We start from the raw sequence: 20,060 nt of genomic DNA, 5'->3' as shown, positions 1-20,060 counted from the left end.
TCAAGCCACGCTTCTCCATCACGTGACCGATTACTTCAAAACAAAACGCAGGAGCTCGCAAAATGAGTAAAAAAAACTGCTGGAGATCACAAATGACGGCGGCCTTAAAAGTACGTTCGAGACAACTGGATTAAAGTTATGTCTGAATATTCTGAGATCGCCACAGTAGCACTGTTGTTATTTCTGACATGCTACCTGTGTGAGGCGGGGCTTTTCTGCAGCAACGGTGACAAAAACCAAATTACGAAGTAGACTTGACATAAACCACACACTTGAGGTGTCATTGTCTCCTATTACCCCGAGATGGGACCGTCTGGTTGCAGAAAATCAAGCTCGGTGCTGTGGTGAGTCCTCATTTTCATGCTCTTTGAATTTGCGTTGTATCGTATTTTGAAGGCATTAAACATTGCCATAGCGATCGGAGTGTTGCGGCCAGATTAGACGCTCCTTGTGTTTATTATTATATTTCGAAAACGCCACAGTTTTCATGCAGCTCATACCATATTATTTCGTTGTATTATTTCCGCCACACCTTAAATGCCGGTCCCTGAAAATATTGTCTGACATAAACCGGTCCGTGGGGCAAAAAAGGTTGGGGGCCCCTGATCTAGGACACCTCAAGCGGAGCATGGCTCTACAAGCATCATATGATACTTTGTTTTCCAGCACAGGCACGACACTATCTAATACAGGAAGGAGTAAGTTACACCGTAGCAAATGAAAATGTATCAGTGGCCGAACAGGCCGCAACATTCTAGTGCTAATAATAGTGCTGAAGGGGGTCCATCTCAGGCCATACAGGCACGTCTGTATGTCTCTTAGATAAAGAGTCTTGTCTCCAATATTTTCTTCCGGCGGTTGTCTCTTGTGTCGTTCTGTTCTTTCAATAACAAGGAAGGCGGAGCTAATTACTTGCTTCATGCCATCATGTTCACTGTTAAAGACAGAGCAAGCTCTGTGAAAGTCTGAAAAAAATTTTCACACTTCTGAAATCTCGTTCGCACCAAAGAGGACAAACCAAACCACTTATTTAAAATCTGCGTGCATGTGAACTCGGGTGCAGTTGGGTTCAGTTGAGCTGCAAGTAGTCTCTGTCTGCCCTGTTTGAAAACTCAAGTGTGGTTCATTTCTCTTGAGTGCAACAGCGGTCTCGGTCTGCTTGCTTGTGAACTCGGGTGCAGACTGGTTCGCTTGAGCTCCAAATATCCAAGTAGTCTGTCTGGTTTCATATGAACTTGAGTCTGAGTTTGTTCACTGACACTCCAAGCAGTCCAGCTACAATTGCATTTGAACTCAGGTACGGTTCAGTTTATTTGAGCGCCAAGTAGTCTTGGTCCACTTGCATGTGAACTTAAGTGCTGTTATGTTCACTTGATATTAAGTGCACAAACAGATCAGCCATAAATAACTTAAGTGCTGTTATGTTCACTTGATATTAAGTGGGAACACTGCACAAACAGATCAGCCATAAACTGACAGCTAAGCATAGGGAAATCCCATTTGTCCAAAAGTGCACATGCAGCAGAATTATCATCATCATCATTATCATTGTGTTCTCGGACACCTTGTAAATTTAACACAATAAATTAACCCCAATGCCACATCCCCTGCATAAACATATTTTCTTTGTCAATTACTGACTTTGTGGCCATACTAGAACTAGAAAGCTGTCTGTGTATTGTTGGCATGGAGACAAGTCTCGCACTAGAAGTGCTGACCCATCCACAACAATATTCAGTTGCAGCATGCCTGGCTTGTGTTCGCCACACACATACACAATGAATGAGCTGGTCGTCCGCACACTGAGATGTGCAAAGTGAGGTGTAGCTTGTGCTCGTATAGCAATGAGAACACTCATCTGATTTTAGTTTGGGGGGCCAAGATTCAAACCCAAACCTCAAAATTGTGAGGCAAGTGTACATTCCAGTACATTCTGCCTTTTTTTTTTTTTTTTTAACAATGATATTTAAAAGGGCTGTTATTTCATTTACTTTTTTTAACTTAAATACTTGATTTGGTTGAGTAAAATGAAATGATATTCCTGTCGCAAGGGCCAGTGCATCTTTAACTCTCACTGTTATTGTTATTTGTTGTGGCAGCTGTCATTCTCGCCCTCCACTCCCATGAACAGCCACGTGCGAGTCATGTGTCTTCTGGTCTCCCTCCTGCTTGGCTGCTGTGGTCTGGCAGTAGTCTGTGGTCTGCTGGGGGCATCCCATGGAATGCATACCCTTTCTTTCATGGCCGCAGAGGTAAAAATGTGATATATAATTTTTACTTGTTCGAACCTATATGGCGCAGACTGATTATGTTTATCTGTCTACCTTTGCCTCCAGTGCCTGATGGTGACTGTTCGCACAGGACATGTCATCATGCGGTAAGTTCCTTTAAAGCCTGCTTAAGGCAGTCATGCACGTGGGCGCACCAGTTCAGCATGCAATATTGCCTCTTCAGAGTTACATTGGTGTTGGTGGAGGTTAATCTCAGCAAGACACATCGTTCTCACTGCCTTTTTGGTCCACAGAGGCCAGTTAGATAGACACACAGACTAAGTTGAAAACCCCTAGAGTCAAAAGCGGTCAGACGGAGAAACTTTTTCAAATATTGAGCTGCCAGCTGATTTCTTTGCGTTGTGAGCCAAAAAAGTACAATTTAGGCACTCAACCACTTGAGTAAAATGAAAAAATGGGAAATTACAGTCACTGATGCACTTTCTGCTGTTCATTGATTGTGAACGATGGTCAAACAGAAAAATATAAATAAGGAAACACTCACAAAGACCTACTAATGACCAAAACTCACACACAGATGCTCAGAGCAGACAAAAAAAAATCCTCATACTTCTGAGTTGGCCATGTGCCTTGAAGACACACAAACAACCCTACATTTGTTGTGACTCTCACTCTGATTGAACATTACACTTTATAAAACCTGTTTATTTTTTCCACTCTTTATGGTTTATCTTTTTTTTAACAATACAATGCTATTTTTCTTCAACAAAAGGCATAGCGTTTTCAATTCATTTCCATGTGGAATATTTAATTGATGCGTAAATTGTCGTCTGAGCTTTTTCCACCTTAATTTGGATGTGACAAATTATTTTTGTTTGAATGGCCCTGTATTGACCATGAGTTGTTTCTTTGTAGGTACTCCATCCACCTGTGGGACCTGAAGCACCCAGGAACTTGGGAGAGTAAAGGAACCTATGTCTACTACACCGACTTCGTCATGGAGTTGGCAATGCTATTTCTAGACCTTGTGCATCACATTCATATGCTGGTGAGACAATGAGTGGAAATAAATGAATGTGTCTGCTTCTACATCATCCTTCTGTAACGTTTCAACCTTTTCTTCGATGTTTGTCTCATCAGCTTTTCGGTAACATCTGGTTGTCCATGGCAAGCTTGGTCATCTTCATGCAGCTGCGATATCTCTTCCACGAGGTGCAGCGTCGCATTCGCAGACACAAGAACTACCTTCGCGTCATCAACAACATGGAGGCCAGGTGAAAATAAATCCGTATCGATAAGTATCATTTGAATTTTTTTTCTTCATTTACATGCATAAATTTTGTTTTTTGTTTTTTAGATTTGCAGTTGCCACTGCCGAGGAGCTGGCAGCGAATGATGATGACTGTGCCATTTGCTGGGATGCCATGGTGTCAGCACGCAAGCTTCCCTGTGGTCATCTCTTCCACAAGTGAGATTGATTTTTAAATCTTCATACAGTTGATTCTGTGTGTGTTTTCTGTGACTTAAAAAACTCTTTTTCCTCTGGTCAAAAAGCCTATCTGAGTTTTTGTGTGTTTATGTGTGTGCTCTTTGTTTATTGCAGCTCTTGCTTGCGCTCTTGGCTGGAGCAGGACACCTCGTGCCCCACTTGCCGCACGTCCCTCAACATCAACGGAGAAGGCGAGCAGGCGACAGGCCAGCAGCAAGGCGCCCGCATGGAGGACAACACCGGCCCCCCTGGAGCCGCTGCCGATCAGAGGCCACACATCAATCAGCACAATCACTTCTTTCACTTCGATGGTCTGTCCGCACGCACAAACATGCGGTTTCTACACAGTACAATAGCTGGTCCCATTAATTTTGCATTCTTTCACAGGGTCACGTATTGCGAGCTGGTTGCCTAGTTTCTCAGTAGAAGTGATGCACACCACCAACATCTTAGGGATTGCTCAGGCTAACAACTCTCAGCTGACAGCCATGGTAAGTTTCTCATTTGAGATAGATAGATGGATAGATAGTGTCACAGGCATAACAGAGGCTCAACACTGCCTGTGTGGAAGGGTATTCTACTATCCTGGGATGGGGTATGAAATTTAACACGCAGGAGTTTCTTTTCTTGCATGTTGTGTTGAAAGCAGTAATCGCTGCCTAACAAGTGTTGCACCGGATACTGATGCTGAGTTAGACACTTGGTTAATGGTCTAATTGCAGCATGCTGAGTTCTGTGTAAAGGACACAGGTGAATAAATGCCAGTGGTTAGCGTTAGCTAGTGTACGTTCTATAGATTTGCGTATATTTCACAAGCAGTCTGCTCTGATTCCCTCTGTGGTCTTTTTTTTTTCGATCCTTATTGCTCCGTGATTGTTGTTTTACCTGCATGTCGACAGGCCCATCAGATCCAAGAGATGTTCCCTCAGGTTCCCTCCTACCTGGTTATGCAAGATCTTCAGCTAACCCGCTCTGTGGAGGTCACCACTGACAACATCCTGGAGGGACGCATCCAGGTGCCTTTCCCTCCACCCACACAGGTCTGTCAGCTGTCAAATTTGAAGGATTCTCACTTAGCACATACATGCTATTTCTGTTGGTACTTGGAAATTTCAGCTTTCCCATGTTGGCTTCATTTGTTGTTCACTTTGATGCATGTAGCTTTACAAGGCAAAACACTAGGCAGTAGTCTTTCTCCTTTTGCATATACTGTAGGCATATGTTTGCATATGGGTAAGTGCTTTTGTACAGTGGCCTGAAAACTGCCCTCTTCTCAAATTCTTCCCCCTTTTTTGCACAATTTACCCACTTTAATGCTTAAGCTTATCAAACAGTATCAGAGATCAAAGATGACCCAAATAAACTAAAAAAAAAAAAAAAGTTTTTAAATGCTGCTTTGATTGATTGAGAGAGAAAAAAAACGGATTGAAAGTTACTTGGACGAGTGATAATGTAAATGCTCAGTTGCCTGAATTTAAGAATATATGTAGCCAGCAGGCCATACTTTGACCACTCCTGATTTGTCATGTAATTGCTTGAAATTGATTATCCAAAGTGTGATTATGGTTGCAGGCCATTGAGCGTGGTGCATTGCAGGTGAGTCCTGTACCCGATGAACAGGCGGGGCCCAGCGGTGCCGGCAGTGCCACTGAAGGCCCCAGCGAGCCTGACAACATGGAAGCCCGAGGTGGTCGCTTCTCTAAATCAGCTGAGGAGAGGCAGACGATGTTAAAGCAGCGGAAAGAGGAGCTTATACGGCAGGCGCGCAGGTACAGTGGCACCTCTAAGACAGAGGAGGGCAATCTTTTAAACTTAAGGACCATATGTGATTTTAAAACAGACATATCTATTCATTAAAAATAAATTAATGCATTTTAATTGACCAATTTTAGGACAACAGGGCGAAAGTCTCGTAACAAACATTACAGGACTCTTGATCATGTAAATGCTCAGTCGGCCGGATTAAAGAACAGACATACCCGGTACTTGATCCTTACTTTGTCCAGCCCAACTTTAGATGCTCACTGAGCTGAAGTCAAACTAGTTATACTATGAACCGCAACTTAGAGGCAGGTTGGTATTCGTACATTGACCTACATATTCATTGTTTTTGCAACCTGGCCAAAGCCATATGTAATATAAAACTATAGCTTTGTTTCCATTTTTGGCCAAGAAAGTGTGCTGAAGTCATTTAGTCAGTCTATAAGCCTTCTCCAGTGCTTTGTGCCATCTTCTATAGGCATTTGTAGTCATTCATTCCCACCCATTCACACATTCATTCCATGGTTACATTACTTGCAGGAGATACCTGACCAAGAGCCCAGAGGAGCGGGATGATGATGTTCCCAGCCTGGAGGATGAGGAGGAAGTTGTAGACTCAACAACGCTGAGGCGACGATCCATGGCGGCAGCCGCGCAGAGACGAATGCATCAGGGTGCAGAACCCTGAAAACCCAGCTTCAAACTTCAGCATCCACAGCAAAGGCATGACATGAATGATGGCAGTGTTTTTAACTCACCCCCTCTCATACAGTACAGTTGCTGGCTGCCGTCACTTAATCTTAAGGCCAAACTATTGAAAATGGCGTCACCAGTTGCAACTAAACTAATGGGAGCATTGTGTATATCAATGCTCTTTGTGTACGTGCCACACATTGTAAGCAGCAGCTTGAGCAGGCAGGAAGCTACAATGTAGTTGGGCTGCCGGCTGAGAAAATATAAGAGCATGTGTTGCATTCAGAGAAACTGAGTCTTTGAAAAGCTCTTTGACCTTTTTTTTTTCCTCTTAGGATTCTTATGTTCTGTTTTGGTGGGGAAAACATATCTGATGTATTTGTGGGTTATTTTATAGCTCTCAACTGTGAACTGCAGTAAGTGTAGGCAAAATACATATTTTTTTCTTCCCTTCTTACCTTGGTGTAAGAGAATGTCACTTTAGTATTTTTCGGTCAGGACATGAATGTTTTTAATGCTGCAAACAGAAGTGTCGGCAGTGTATCATTTCCATCCGTTATTTAACCAGCAAGGGTGTATAGGCATGTACATTTTTTGGTTTCTAATATTATTCTCTTGTAAGGGGAAGTATTGTTTGGTATTCGTCCGATGGGTTTCCTTCCTTAAACCACTGTCGCAGTTGATAAATTATTTTCCGAGTATTTGGCAACTCATCTCTGTTTCTATCATTTTTTAATAAGAAAAGGGTATGTAGAAATGTTTTGCCTTTGTCTATTCAAATTGGCGGGTGGGGGGCATACCAGCAAGCAACATTATCTTAAACTGGAGATGTTTTTGTCATTCATTATAGTGCAACAAGATGGATACATGGTCCAGGAAAGAGTGAGTTAAACGTATTGGGGATTTTTATAACAGTTATCTTTGAGGATATATTTGTTTTTGGAATTGTACAGTGGGCTGGATCAAATGCTGTTTATGGCCCAGTGCCCCCAGGTTCACCACTCTTGCTGTAAATGCTGGCATAGGATGCAGTTTGCTCACTATTTGGATGGGATGTTTGCGATATGATTTGGATAGGTGAAAACAAGACTCATTTGTTTTCTATTCACCGGTAGTTACATAACACTTAATTTCTAACAGTTTTCTGAATTTATAGAGAAGAATTTATCAAAGATGCAGAGACATTTTTGGACTGAACGTTACCAGTGTAAATGTGCCTACAAATGAAGATGTTTCTCTCATGGGTCATTTGTGTAAATGTAGTTTTTTTGTAAATTATATACAGAATACACATTGCAATCAATAAAAAAAGAGTGGCTTCAGCTTTTTTTTTGACAAAGTAATGAAGAGTATCTACAATACTGTGATTTGAGAATTTAATGTAGTTAAATATGAAACGTCAACCAAGTAGGCCTATGTGTATTTATTGTTTGAGCCTTGCAGTCATTTGTTTTACCATGAGCTTTCTTTATTGAGCTAGAGGTACTACACAATCCCCACTCAGCAGCAGAAAAAAAATAACCTGTTGACACTATCAGTGCCACAATTTTGTCAAGGGCCTCGGGGTTTAAGACAGTCCCGACATGCGACGTTCAACAAACTTATTTAAAATATACGTTTGTATTCATGGAAAATACGTGTTCTCCCGTTTAAATGTTTCAACACTGTGTTAATATAGTTAAGTTATAAACTGCGGTGCCTTCCGATTTTGGTACACAGTAAAAGACTTGGCGGTTCCCCGGTGTACCGAAAGATTTGTCTCTCGGACAAGTGGTTTGTGAACCTAGGTTTGTTGGAGTTATTCATCTTAGTAGAGTGCTGAAAGTTTCCGTTGTAATAACTTTGGTGTGCGTTTCATAAATCGCCGAACTGTTAAAAAATAAAAAAAAATAAAACAGAACGTACATATACTGTACGAGACATGAGTGCTACCGAAAGCACAATTCACCCGAAGATAGTCTTATGACGTAATCCGGGTGCGCCCATTCCATTACCACCGGGAACTGGCCGAACTGTTAAAAAATAAAAAAAAATAAAACAGAGAACGTACATATACTGTACGAGACATGACTGCTACCGAAAGCACAAGGCACCCGAAGATAGTCTTATGACGTAATCCGGGTGCGCCCATTCCATTACCACCGGGAACTTTGCCACGTCATAGTGTGACGGACGCAGACACCCTCCGTGGTGGTGTGGCTGAGGCCATTCAAAAATGAATCATTTCGAAAGCGTATTACATTGCTTGACCAACCGGTCAACTTGTAGAAGAGTTTAACTACGAAGCTACGTTAATTTAGCACGGAAATTCCCCTCTGTCGTCTGTTCTTTCTTGCTGTGTTTACGGTAAGTCCTTTAGTTAGCCGGCTAGTCGCTTACTGCGAAGATGAAATGTGTGGTCACCTGGAGTGATGAAGGCTCTGTTTTTTTTTTTTTTTTTTTTGTAATTACTGCTTACCTTCAAACGAGAATCCGTTTCATGATTTCTTTTTGAACGTTTGACATGAGACTCTTGCTACTATATAACATCAATCTAGAACGCGTTCTATTCATGTTTTACATTTGGAAATATTTTTGATTGAACAAACACGGGCTGTACTCCTAAGTAATTTTGGCAAGGCAAATAAAATGAACTTTGAACACATTTGACGTTGAAACAATGCTGTCATAAAAATAAAACTCAACCCTCCTAATGATTTTATTGCTCAGGGTTTATTGAATGTATTTGACAGGTGTAGATTACGTCCAGTAATACCTAATAATAAATATCAGATTTTGAGGACGATTTATAGCAGGGCTGTTTGCATTTAACATTGTGCTAGTTGGGGTGTAACTAATGATTAGTCGCGGTCTGTGGAACTAAGGAACGACAGCATTACGGTAAGGTGCATGTTTTCATGGACTCTAAAGTCAATGGATGAGTGTTTCGTGGTGTTGGTTGTGTTGAATGAGCCCTTTGTGGGATATGCTCATATCCCAGTTGGTATCCTGTTCAGGGACCTAGCCCGGATCCCGTGAAGACAAATATGATTTTATGAATCGGGATAGTTAACTGTCGAGCACTTCAGCTTGTAAAACAGCGTCACTTTCCAACAGTGAAAAATGGAAATCGGAATCATCTGTTCTAGGGCCATTCATTCAAACCCTGTTGCAAAAATGGGTGGGGTGGTGGTTTGAGGTAAAGTGTTAGAAAATGCAAAAGTTACGAGCACAGAAATCCAAAGTATAACTCAACAATGGTAAATTACTAAACATGGGTCCTTGCTTTAGAGTGGTCTTGGAATGTGACATTTCAAGTTTGTGCGGTTGTGTAAGAAGAAATCATCACACAGCACAGGAACATGCTCATTTACCATTGTACGTACTAACCTGTATTTTAGTACAAATATCTACTTTAATATAGTTGGCATGGCTCCTCCTTGGATAGTACATTGTACAGTATATCCCAGGTTCGTGTCATAGTATCTAGGCATTTTTACAAGTCAGAGTGTGGGTACAGACATACAGCATATGCGACCCTAATTTCTTTGTTTCTTTCTATTTGATTGAATTGTGAGAGAGGACCGAACGGGACAGGATTCTTCCATTGGTCATAATGGGGAATGTGAGGTTACTCGCCACTGGACAAACTAGTGGCTGTTAGAAAACTACAGTTGTTTGTTTACATTATGTTATTAGCTGCTGCTGTTCTGAGTGACAGAATGCAAGCTGTGCAGAACGTAAGAAGGGAAGTTACATGACGTAGGCAAGACCAAGGTCACCATTATGCATTGTTACTTGTTAATCAAAGTAAAGATGATTTTTTTTTTTTCCACCATGATTTAAAAACACTTCCCACTTCTCTTACAACTCACTCAGTGCCAGACATTTTCAGGCCCTTTTTTAATCTGTCAAAATATAAATGAGTATCTGGGATTGAATGTATGAAGTCTGAAAAGACAAATAAATATGTCCTAGCTTTCTTCATATTAGTCCTGATAATCTTGTACCCTAGTTTTGTTTCTAGCATAATACCTAGTCTTTTTTATTTTTACCAGTATATTGGTGTCAATACATTTTATACAAGAGCTGTAAAGTGAGCGCAAAGGCTTGCAAATTGCTTGAATTTGACCTCGATCACGGCGTGTGAACCCTAAATAGGCAGAGAATTCATGTTTGACAGGTCAAGGTTCTGCATGAAGTAAAATAAACATACTGTTGCTCTGTTCAAAGCTACACTGTTTCTTCTTATTTATTTATTTACAGTACAGTATTTATTTGTAAATTCTGTGTCATCCTTTGACACACACACACACACACACACACACACACACACACACACACACACACACACACACACACTACTTAAGTGTGTATTCCCTGCATGAGCTCATTTATATGCTTGTGGGTTTCCCAGGCCAAGGTTGTGGAATGCTGCTGGACGAGACTCCCCTGTTCGATCCTTCTCTGCTTCAGGAGTTGGACTGGAGCGACAACAGTGTCTCCTTCTCACCCCGCATCTCCCCCTCCAGCCCAGGCGACGGTCTGGTGCTCAGGCCCCTCTGCACCGCCGACTTCAACAGGGGTAAGTGGCACATTTTCAACCAGCCGCTATTTTCCCAAAATGTCACGGAAACTTGAGGTTAGTATTCAGTCCAATGCTATGTAACCCATGAGGTTGTTCAACCTCACTTTCAAATGTAATCATTAACATTGAATTACTGTACAGGTCAAGTGTTTCCCTGGATATGTGCGAATTATGGATTTACCTATTATGTTTTTATGCCCAGGCGAAAGCCCCGCCCGTCTAATATAAAAGTAGAGGTTTGCACCATCTTGTGACATCTAGGTCCCAAGGAACTGTGTTGAAGTGAGGGAAAGAGCTTCCATTTAATCAGACCGTAGCCCTTTCTCATAGAAAACTGGTATTTTACTGCCATCTTGTGCTATCTTTCGGCATTTGTAAACCTTTTTTGGGTGAGAGGGGTGTCACTATAACCATACATACGCGTGCATATACACTACTGAGATATTTTTTCTTGTGCACAATGGTAGCTATTAAAAATTGTGTAAAAAGAGCAAGAGTGTAAACCAACAAGTTTCCCGTTTTTGTCTTCCAGGGTTCTTTATGGTTCTCTCTGAATTAACCGAGACAGGTGATGTGACTGAAGACCAGTTTCTAAGTAAGTCAAAGTTATTTGACACATTGAAAACTTTGTTGTTGTGACTGCATCGCTGAACGCCAATTGAAATGAATGAAATTCTTTTATCATTCAGAAAAGTTTGAGCACATGAAAAAAACAGGGGACTACTATGTAGTGGTGGTGGAGGACACCAATCTTGGACAAATTGTGGCCACGGCCACTTTAATCACAGAGCACAAATTCGTCCATTCTTGTGCAAAGGTAAGTTTATGTCTTCCTTCACACTAATGCCTGAGAGGAGGTGACTGGGGTGCGAATGTTGCATATGAGTGGACCGTTGAGCTTGAATGAGAACTGGATCTGTGGGGGTTTGTTTGCAGAGAGGCCGAGTTGAGGAGGTGGTTGTTAGTGACGTGTGCAGAGGCAAACAGCTGGGAAAACTGTGAGTAAAACTCTGGCTGGTCTGACAATTTTGTTACCTCCGCCCATAAGTATGGGTTGTCTTGATTTAAAAAAAAAAAAAAATCTACTTCCTCTTGAAAGTCAAGAAATTACTTCATTCCATTTTGGTGGCAAACTACAAACACTTGCTGCCACTCTTAGTAGACGCTCTACTCCAAATAATCATCGTGCCTTCTCTTGAATAAATGCGCACGGTCCCTCAAATACTGTAAGTTTACCCTTTTTGCCTTGTGTTTGCATCGTCCCTGTCAAAAAATAAGCACAGCATCTTAAATGCATCCTTTTAATTCCTCAGGAGAAGAAATAAACTGTAGTATGATTGATGTTGCTTTAGACGTCTTTACCAGAAATCAATGCCAAGCCTCAATTAAATACATCCTTTTCTTATCCTTTGCGTTGTCTTCAGGATCAAATAACTTAAATGCAGGCCTTTTTTTTTAGATGAAAAAAATTAGATACTTTTACTATCGATGATACCGGGTGTAGCTGTAGATGTTTAACACAAGTGCACATTTATAACCGTAGTAACTGCGACCTTATCCATATCTGTATTTATATTGCACTTAATTGAACGGTGATTGTTTTTTTTTTCTTCTTTCTACCCACAATCTTGCTGCTGTAGACTGTAAATTTCCCCAGTGTGGCACAAATAAAGGATATCTTAATCTTAATAGAGATGATGTTGGTTTTTGAAGAGGAAGTGCTGCTGTCTACAGTGGAGCAGTCATTGTCATATGTTTATCAAGTGTTTTTCATTTTGGACCCTTGAAATTGCTCACGGGAAGACAACTTTGTTTGGCTTCTTCAGTTTCCCACTGTCCATCTTTTCTCTCCAACAGGTTAATGTCTACGCTTACTCTTCTCAGTAAAAAACTCAACTGCTATAAAATCACACTGGAATGTGGACCCAAAAATGTGGCTTTCTACCAAAAGTTTGGTTACTCCGCTTCCGACGAGTCTTACATGCAGTGTCGGTTTTCCCACTGAAGAACTTTGGGCCTGGAATGCTGCTTTTCACGTCACCCTCTGACATCTGCCAAGTAGAACATTGTGGTTTGGACTGGTCATTCAGAAGCTTACAGAGTCATTCTGAGTGTCATCCTGACATCAGAGCAGGGTTCGTACGGGTCCTTAAAGTTCTTAAAAATCAATAAAAAAAGTTGTAAAATTATGTTCATAATTGTCCATAAATTTCAGGGAAATCTTCTAAAATCCATAAAAATTAACCTGCAGTGTTTATTTCATTTTTGTATGTAATTTTCCCCACCCTTCCAATTCATTGTTTTGTCGGAAAATGCAGGACCTCTAAATTACATTTTTTCTTTGTGTACTTTATTTGAGAATGAATTCAATTTTTTTTTTTCATTTTCCTACCTGTGACACAGGTAGGAGTGAAAATTTGACATACAGTATGTCAAATAAAGGGTTAGCTGATTGCCCCTAAAAATAAAGATGTGCCCTTCCTTTGGCAGCAATGTTTTGAACACCAGCTCAGTGATATGTGGCTTTCTGTTCAGCCCGCGTATTCCTGAGCGGGCATTAAATCCACCGTGAATCCCCCGCCGAATGGAGGAAAAGTCCTTTAAAAACGGCCAAATTGGTCCTCAGAGTCCTTAAAGGTCCATAAATAAAAAGCCAGTGGAAGAGCGGGAACCCTGCAGAGCTGAAGTAAACAAAAACACATGTGGAAGACCCCCACCACCCTCCCCAAGCCTCCTTTTTGTTGTGGCAACCATGGCTATCTCATAGCAGCGGGCCTCTGAAGAAAGAATCATCAGTTACTATAAATGTCTTATTTTGTGATGGTGGTGACAGAAAATTGAAATGGTGGAATGAAATAAGCCAGGCATTAAGTGAAAGCTTATGTCCTTACAGCATCCAATAATTCAATAAATGATTGTGAAAGGCAAGTGACCAAAGAACAATTCATCAAACACTAACCAATGCTGAAAGATGACTTGGGTATGAATCCTACAGGATTTAAAATGAGTAGAAGTAAGAAAACAGAAGTTTATATTCATGAGTGTAAGTTCTTAACTTTTTATATTTGGAATGTTGCAGTGATCACATTTTGTGATGGGTGGTATGGATACAAAAAATGAGATTTGTGTTCGGTGACTTTTTTCTAATTGGGCAGTGGGAACGTATTTAATGTAATTAATTTCCAAATATGTGCAAAAATATAAATAAAACAGCAGTAAAATACAACATAACAGTCTGATTTCTTGTGCTTTTTTTGTGTTTAGGACATGTTGAAATCGGAAGGCAGCACATCTGCTTCTTAAGTTTATAGTTAATATTAAGTTTAGAGTTCAAATCTCTGCTCTGCATGCGCTCTTTCTGCTTTTGGTACATTGATCCAGTTAGCTCAGACAGGCTCCACTCACCCAGCTGGGACCCAAATAAGCAAAAGATTAAGGCTGTAGAAAATGATGTACTACTGCTACAACCTGACATATTTTGTGTTTAAATGTTCCAAATAACATTGTAACCTGCCCAGTGCACCTAAGTAGAATACAATTAGCAAGAGTCCTCACACAGTCTTGGATAAGAAGATGGAACAAACAATTTCAAATGCATTCAGTCAGAACTTTTATTAGGTAACAATTTCATCCTATCCAACATTAAGCCTGCTATTAGTCGTTAATGCTATGACACCAAAATAAAGGCATTAATTAATTATCCCCCTTCATCAAGTCCTGCAATGGGCGACATCCCTTTTCCCTCCTGCTCCCCATTCTGGTCATCTACACAAATTCAAGTATTGAAAGTGCACGATTGCAATACTGTCCCGCTGCAAATGCAAAAATGCTTTAAATACTATAAAACTGCAAAAAGTTTCTGATCAGTGCATACAGCTCAAGAAACAACAAAAAAAAGTTATCAAATGTACTCATCCCCCTCAGACCATCATGTCACAGACATAAGTGGTCTTCCCCCCACCCCTTAGAAAAACGTTCAAATGTCTACATTTTTAATCCCATTAAAAATGTAAAAAAAAGAAAAAAGAAAAAAAAAAAGAGTGCAACACGCCTGTGGCTAAATGTAAGCAAGGCTCATCCATTTTGTGCTGCTGCGACCTGCATTGCTCCAAAGTCGTCATCTTCCTCCAGGCTGCGCTTACGGCTTCCTGTTGCAAGAAAGGTCACAGTTCAGTTAAACCGAGGGTAGCAAACTCCGGTTCCTCGAGACCCATATCCTGCCTGTTTTAGAGCTCGCCCTACTCCAGCACACCTGATTCAAATGATCTTGTTCGTTTCAGGCATCGACAGAGCTTGCTGATGAGCTGATCATTTCAATCAGGTGTGTTAGAGTAGGGAGGGAACGAAAACAGGGAGGATATGGTTCTCGAGGAACTGGAGTTCCCTACCCATGAGTTAAACCAATATCAACCATTTTGACAACCACATTCATGAGGGGGAGAGAAAACGTGACCGGACCTGCCATGCCCGCTTGTAAGAAGGAGCGGCCCAACTGCATTGGTGACATCATCTTAATGGTCAGTTTAGCGAGGTAGATTGCTTCATATTCCTGCCAAACAAAACACGCATCGTGTGACGCTCCACAAATTGGATATTTCTGTAATCCCAAAATGGCCAGTTATGATAAACATAGGGCCCAAAATGGTCATTTTACAGCGATGCAACATGCTGTAGAGAAGAAGGTAGTACGTTTTCTAGCTACTCAATACAATATGGCAATGTTGACAAAAAGAGTCACCTCCAGGGAGGACAAGCATATAATCTTTCACCACAACGTGTTTGGATGCAGTCGTTACATTATTCGCAGACATGTTAACATATACATCAGACAGTTAACGATTTTTCAGTTTGACATCTGAACACTGACCCCAATATTCTAATTTATTGAGCTGCACCTGTTTATCAGCAAGTTTTGTTAAAAGTTGACGCTCACCTGAAGCTGATGCACAAATCCCATGTTGGGGTTAATGCAGAACCTCCTCTCTTGGATGTGACTGAATGCATCCCTAGAGCGAACAGACAGGGTGGATACAGGAGTCACCAGCATGGTGGGCATCACTTAGCTGCCTCAAATCACCGGAATAGCCCACTGGCCTATTCTTAAAACAGCTCATCAGGGATATGACATTGCGATTTCCCCAGAGTGTTGTAGGAGTGATGGTTTGAAAATGTGAACACGTGCAGAGATTTATAGAAATAAAATGTTGGAGAATGATATTCAATCATTGTTGAGAATTGTGAGAAAGTATTCAATATGATCAGTGTCTTTACATAAATGATTATCATTAGTTAATAATACCAGAATCCAAATTCATTGGAGCAAATGTGTTACCACAACACCATGAACAAGATCATCACTTAACACGTGTACACCACATTAAGTAAACCTGCACAATCTTACAATATGCCCATGAGCATCTTTTTCCCTAAACCAAAAAGAGAGCAATGGGAAAAAAAAAAAGACTCACCTGTATTTCATTCCAAATGTTTCCATTAGGTAGGCAATCACTAGGGCAGCACTGAAAGTGGGGGGGGGGGGGAGTCATTTTTATAATTATCTATGGCCACAAGGCTGTTTTATGACCTCGTTCAATTGCGTTCAAAATGATCGGTTCAAATTTAACCACATTTCAAAGCTAATTTTCCCATAAGTAACTGGAAAAAAATTCTAATTCACAACTGTAAAACCTTCGGGGGCATACAGCAGATGTTCTGGTGTATTGAATGGTAATTCATGACCAATTATAAAAAGCAGTATATAACGTCATGCTGCCAAATGAATGAAAAACCGAAAACAAAAAAAATACTTTCTCGTACCTTCTCGAGATCCCAGCATTACCGTGAACCAGTACCTTACCTAAGACAGAAAGTCAAAAAACAAACTTTACCTTTTAAGGTTGTACTGTGAATTTACAATGTGATCTCACCTCCAGTTGCTAAACAGCCATCGATAAATTCTTTAGTCTGTACACAGAGAACAAGAACCAGACATTACATAAATATGCCACATCGTGAAAACTTTACCATAAGGACATTAACAGCGTTCAAACTCACCGTGGGAAAAAATCTTATGATATTTTCCACTGGATTGTCTGCAATATCTAACACAAGGTATCTGGAGGAAGAAAAATGACAGTCAAACAACAACAACTCACTACTGCCTGAATTCCCAAATCTTACCTAAATGTATGAGGGAAGTTAGGTTTGATAAAATTGGCCTCTATGTCTTGGCGCACGCACACGACATGCGTGATGCCCTCTCTCTCCAGAGCCTGCAGCTACCAAGAGACCCAACATATTACTAAACATGCATTTTAATAAGATATGCTACTGTGTAAAAAAGAATTACCTTGCTTTTCATGGCAGCAGAATAAGGACCTAAGAACAGTCCGGGTAATATTTCCTATCCAAACAGAAGAGACACGGGCACTGTTTTGTGAATAATGTCAGCATGCTGTACTGGGTTTCACTTGATTGTGCAGTTGTACCTAACGAGGCATCCAATGATTAACAGATGGTTTATTTAACACCACTCACAAAAAGATGACAGATATTAGGCTTTGGGGTGAACATGTTCAGGATGAACCGAAAATGCACTTTTTTACAGCTGACCTTTATTCGACCTTTTCAAAACTATTGAAGGCACCGCCAACTTTTCAATGTTTCTGCAGTTTTCTGCCCAACTTGCTGTTCTCGAACAAGATGAATGACAACGTTTGCAACAGTTTATATATAGGCGTGGTACAATGACAATGAAGAATGTCAAATGATGGCCACTGTTTGAGCACTGGACAAATTAGTCCAATTTCCGTGGGAACACTTTTGCTTACAATTGCATCTTGGAAAATTAACTGCAAATAAAACCTACTTGCTGAACCACTTTGAATCATACAGTCACGATGTAGTTAAGCGCTTATGTTTAGAAACTGCTCGATGGCTGCTGTCACATTGAAGACCATTGGTGACAGGTACTGACGAACATACCTGCATTTCTCGTCTCATTGGATAAGCCCAGTCCTGCAAAAACAGAATTAAAATGAAAACCTTGACGTCATGAGTCTATCTTAAACTACAACTATGACGTGGCTAATGCTAGCATGCTAGGCGCGTTGTTGTGAACTCAAAGTTAAAGTAAAGGTAATTTGACAAGAATACGCTTCGACTTAGGCAAGATGTGGCTCTCGTAACACAATTAAAAGGATATTGTTTTTTTTAATTATATATTTGTACACACGATGGATATCTAGTGTATTTAGCAGCGGCTAGCTGAGGTTAGCCCGCCCTCCAGAACTAACCAGGAGCTCCTCCTTGGTGGCAGGCAGAGACGGGAACTGGAGCTTCGTATCCTCGTCCATTCCGCTGAGTCGTTCGGCGGCGTTCGCCGGGCCTAGTTCGACGCGACCCGATTTGGCTCTTGTTTCTCGGGTGGGGTTAGCTGGACAGTCGATGGTATTCGTCGCCTGTCCGCACATGCATGTCCGCCATGCTGTTCCCCACTGACACTCCAGGCATCACGTGACCAGGCGGCCCCTGGTGGCGAGAGCGTGAGATGAGAGAGGGGCGGAAAAAAAATACAACAACAGCGACATCTGAAGGAAAATGTAGGTGATACATATGGGCGACACCCAATCAGAAAATAGCCGAAGACGTAAAACAGGAAGTAGATGAAGTTTAATGTAAAATTGACTCCCGTGTCAAGGTTGGTGATTTTGGTAAACTAACTTTTTTTGTGCTTAAAATCTACATTGTTGTTGTTGTTTTCTAAACAGATGAGCCAGGTCATTCGTAGAGGAAATTGTTATTTTTTTGCATGTAAAATACAAAACACATACTTTCAGAAAGTACATATAAAGTATATACTAATTTACAGTACCTGGTATATACTGATTTTATGATATTATTTCTAATGAATTTGTGTGAAGGGTAATATACAGGGTGGCCCAAAAGTAGTTGTACAGTGTTCCCTGACTATTCGCAATTTGCTATTAGTGATTTCACCTATTTGTACCTATTCGTAAATTGTTTTTGGAACCTGTCCACTGCTATTTGTTGTTATATTTGCTGTATTTTTGCTCTTTGATCCGCCCTAAAATGGAGCAAGATGGCACCTAATCCATTTCTAATACCCCAAAGATGACACAAATATGCTGAGAGAGAACGGTTTGTATGGGGGAGTCCATTGCTCACATTTTCCCCCTCATTCGTGGCAGGTTTCAGTCTTTGTAACCTGTGAATAATACGGGAGTGCTGTACACGTTTTTCATTCCCCCCCTGACTTCCTTCCTTCCTTCCTTTAGAATTGCTTTGCATCCTTACTTCCATCCTTTACTCAAGAATACCAAAAGTACTTTTCTGGCCTCCAATCTTTTGTTCCCACGCTCTTCCCTTTCTTTCTGATCTATTTCCGTCCTTTCTTCCTATTGGTTGTTTATCTTTATATTTGTCCTATGATTGTCTGGTGTACCATTTCAGGGTGTGCCCCACCTCTCGCTCTAAGTCAACTGGGACAGTCAAAAGCTCATCAGTGAGCCTATGAGAGACATGCTGTATCGAAAATGGACTCCGGCTTTTTAAATTGAATCACTGTTCTGTATTAAATATAAAATAGATAATAGCTTTTTGCTATTCTCAGCAGAGCATCAGATTATGCGTATAAGGATACATTTGAGGAGGTTGAAGCTTATTTTTAATTGGAGGGATGAAATTATGGTGCTCTGATACATGGGCCCTTAATTATGCTTATGGCTCTGTTTTTGGGGGGAGGGCATCCCGTCCCTGGCTGCTCGTGGGGAGGCGTGCCATAAATCCTGCATCATTAAGGACGCAGACCATTGAACGTCAGACCACTTGTGAGTCAGGTCTCTTCAGAAGAGTACACTCAGGAAAGAAATCATGACTAACTTGATTGATTTATAGCTTCCTTTTCTTTCTTTTTTTAAAAAAATTTTTTTACTTCTTCATCTTCTCCTTTTTTTATTACCAGATGCCCGTCTCCCTTAGCGTCCATTCACTTGCACACTAATGACAGCATAGGCAATGTTATGTCTGTCCATACGGGAGAATTGCTCAGATTCGTCTCCCTGGTCATCTAACATGTTTGTGTTGCCTGGAAAAGTTGATGGTTTATTCTTGATGTAACATTACACCTGAAATCTAATCGCTATCTACCAGGAACACAAATGTGGATGGACTGAATTATTCCTGCTCACGTAGAACACTTATATGGCCCTTTGTTGACAGGCACACTTCATAGGCCTATCTATCTATCTATCTATCTATCTATCTATCTATCTATCTATCTATCTATCTATCTATCTAT

General features: G+C 40.9%; 3 protein-coding genes across 5 annotated transcripts in view; 2 read left to right on the top strand and 1 right to left on the bottom strand.

Moving 5' to 3' along the window:
- LOC109528749 (E3 ubiquitin-protein ligase AMFR) overlaps positions 1 to 7,496 on the top strand; it is a 9,912-nt gene extending 2,416 nt beyond the window's left edge. The window contains exons 5-14 of one of the 2 annotated variants that reach the window (XM_019891714.1): positions 2,100 to 2,252; positions 2,337 to 2,377; positions 3,147 to 3,279; positions 3,372 to 3,505; positions 3,589 to 3,699; positions 3,835 to 4,031; positions 4,108 to 4,211; positions 4,620 to 4,760; positions 5,317 to 5,489; positions 6,022 to 7,496. In XM_019891714.1, the coding sequence (XP_019747273.1) occupies positions 2,100 to 2,252; positions 2,337 to 2,377; positions 3,147 to 3,279; positions 3,372 to 3,505; positions 3,589 to 3,699; positions 3,835 to 4,031; positions 4,108 to 4,211; positions 4,620 to 4,760; positions 5,317 to 5,489; positions 6,022 to 6,169 (1,335 nt within the window). In that variant the 3' untranslated portion in view covers positions 6,170 to 7,496. Of the gene's footprint in view, positions 1 to 2,099; positions 2,253 to 2,336; positions 2,378 to 3,146; positions 3,280 to 3,371; positions 3,506 to 3,588; positions 3,700 to 3,834; positions 4,032 to 4,107; positions 4,212 to 4,619; positions 4,761 to 5,292; positions 5,490 to 6,021 lie in introns of both variants that reach the window. The other variant, XM_019891713.1, reaches the window with a different exon arrangement.
- Positions 7,497 to 8,316: 820 nt separating this feature from the next.
- On the top strand, positions 8,317 to 12,876 carry gnpnat1 (glucosamine-phosphate N-acetyltransferase 1). Of its 2 annotated transcripts, none has more exons than XM_019891837.1 (6): positions 8,317 to 8,520; positions 10,562 to 10,738; positions 11,274 to 11,336; positions 11,431 to 11,558; positions 11,678 to 11,739; positions 12,599 to 12,876. In XM_019891837.1, the coding sequence occupies exons 2-6, from the start codon at positions 10,585 to 10,587 to the stop codon at positions 12,744 to 12,746; spliced, it is 555 nt and encodes a 184-aa protein (XP_019747396.1). In that variant the 5' UTR covers positions 8,317 to 8,520; positions 10,562 to 10,584; the 3' UTR covers positions 12,747 to 12,876. The 2 variants fall into 2 exon arrangements, with proteins under 2 accessions (XP_019747396.1, XP_019747388.1); XM_019891829.1 differs by having other exon boundaries at positions 8,318 to 8,520; positions 10,571 to 10,738.
- Positions 12,877 to 14,327: 1,451 nt separating this feature from the next.
- styx (serine/threonine/tyrosine interacting protein) lies at positions 14,328 to 18,305 on the bottom strand. The gene is made up of 11 exons (XM_019891815.1): positions 18,037 to 18,305; positions 17,726 to 17,758; positions 17,091 to 17,144; positions 16,922 to 17,019; positions 16,796 to 16,856; positions 16,669 to 16,705; positions 16,559 to 16,598; positions 16,210 to 16,260; positions 15,675 to 15,747; positions 15,200 to 15,290; positions 14,328 to 14,889 (listed from the first exon to the last, which is right to left on the bottom strand). The coding sequence occupies exons 1-11, from the start codon at positions 18,211 to 18,213 to the stop codon at positions 14,816 to 14,818; spliced, it is 789 nt and encodes a 262-aa protein (XP_019747374.1). The 5' UTR covers positions 18,214 to 18,305; the 3' UTR covers positions 14,328 to 14,815.
- Between the last annotated feature and the right edge of the window lie 1,755 nt (positions 18,306 to 20,060).

This window comes from Hippocampus comes, unplaced genomic scaffold (genome assembly GCF_001891065.2).
Source record: "Hippocampus comes isolate QL1 unplaced genomic scaffold, H_comes_QL1_v1.1 scaffold275, whole genome shotgun sequence".
Taxonomy (NCBI): domain Eukaryota; kingdom Metazoa; phylum Chordata; class Actinopteri; order Syngnathiformes; family Syngnathidae; genus Hippocampus; species Hippocampus comes.
Note: the sequence above shows the minus strand (reverse complement) of the source record. Positions and strands in the feature narration are given on the sequence as shown.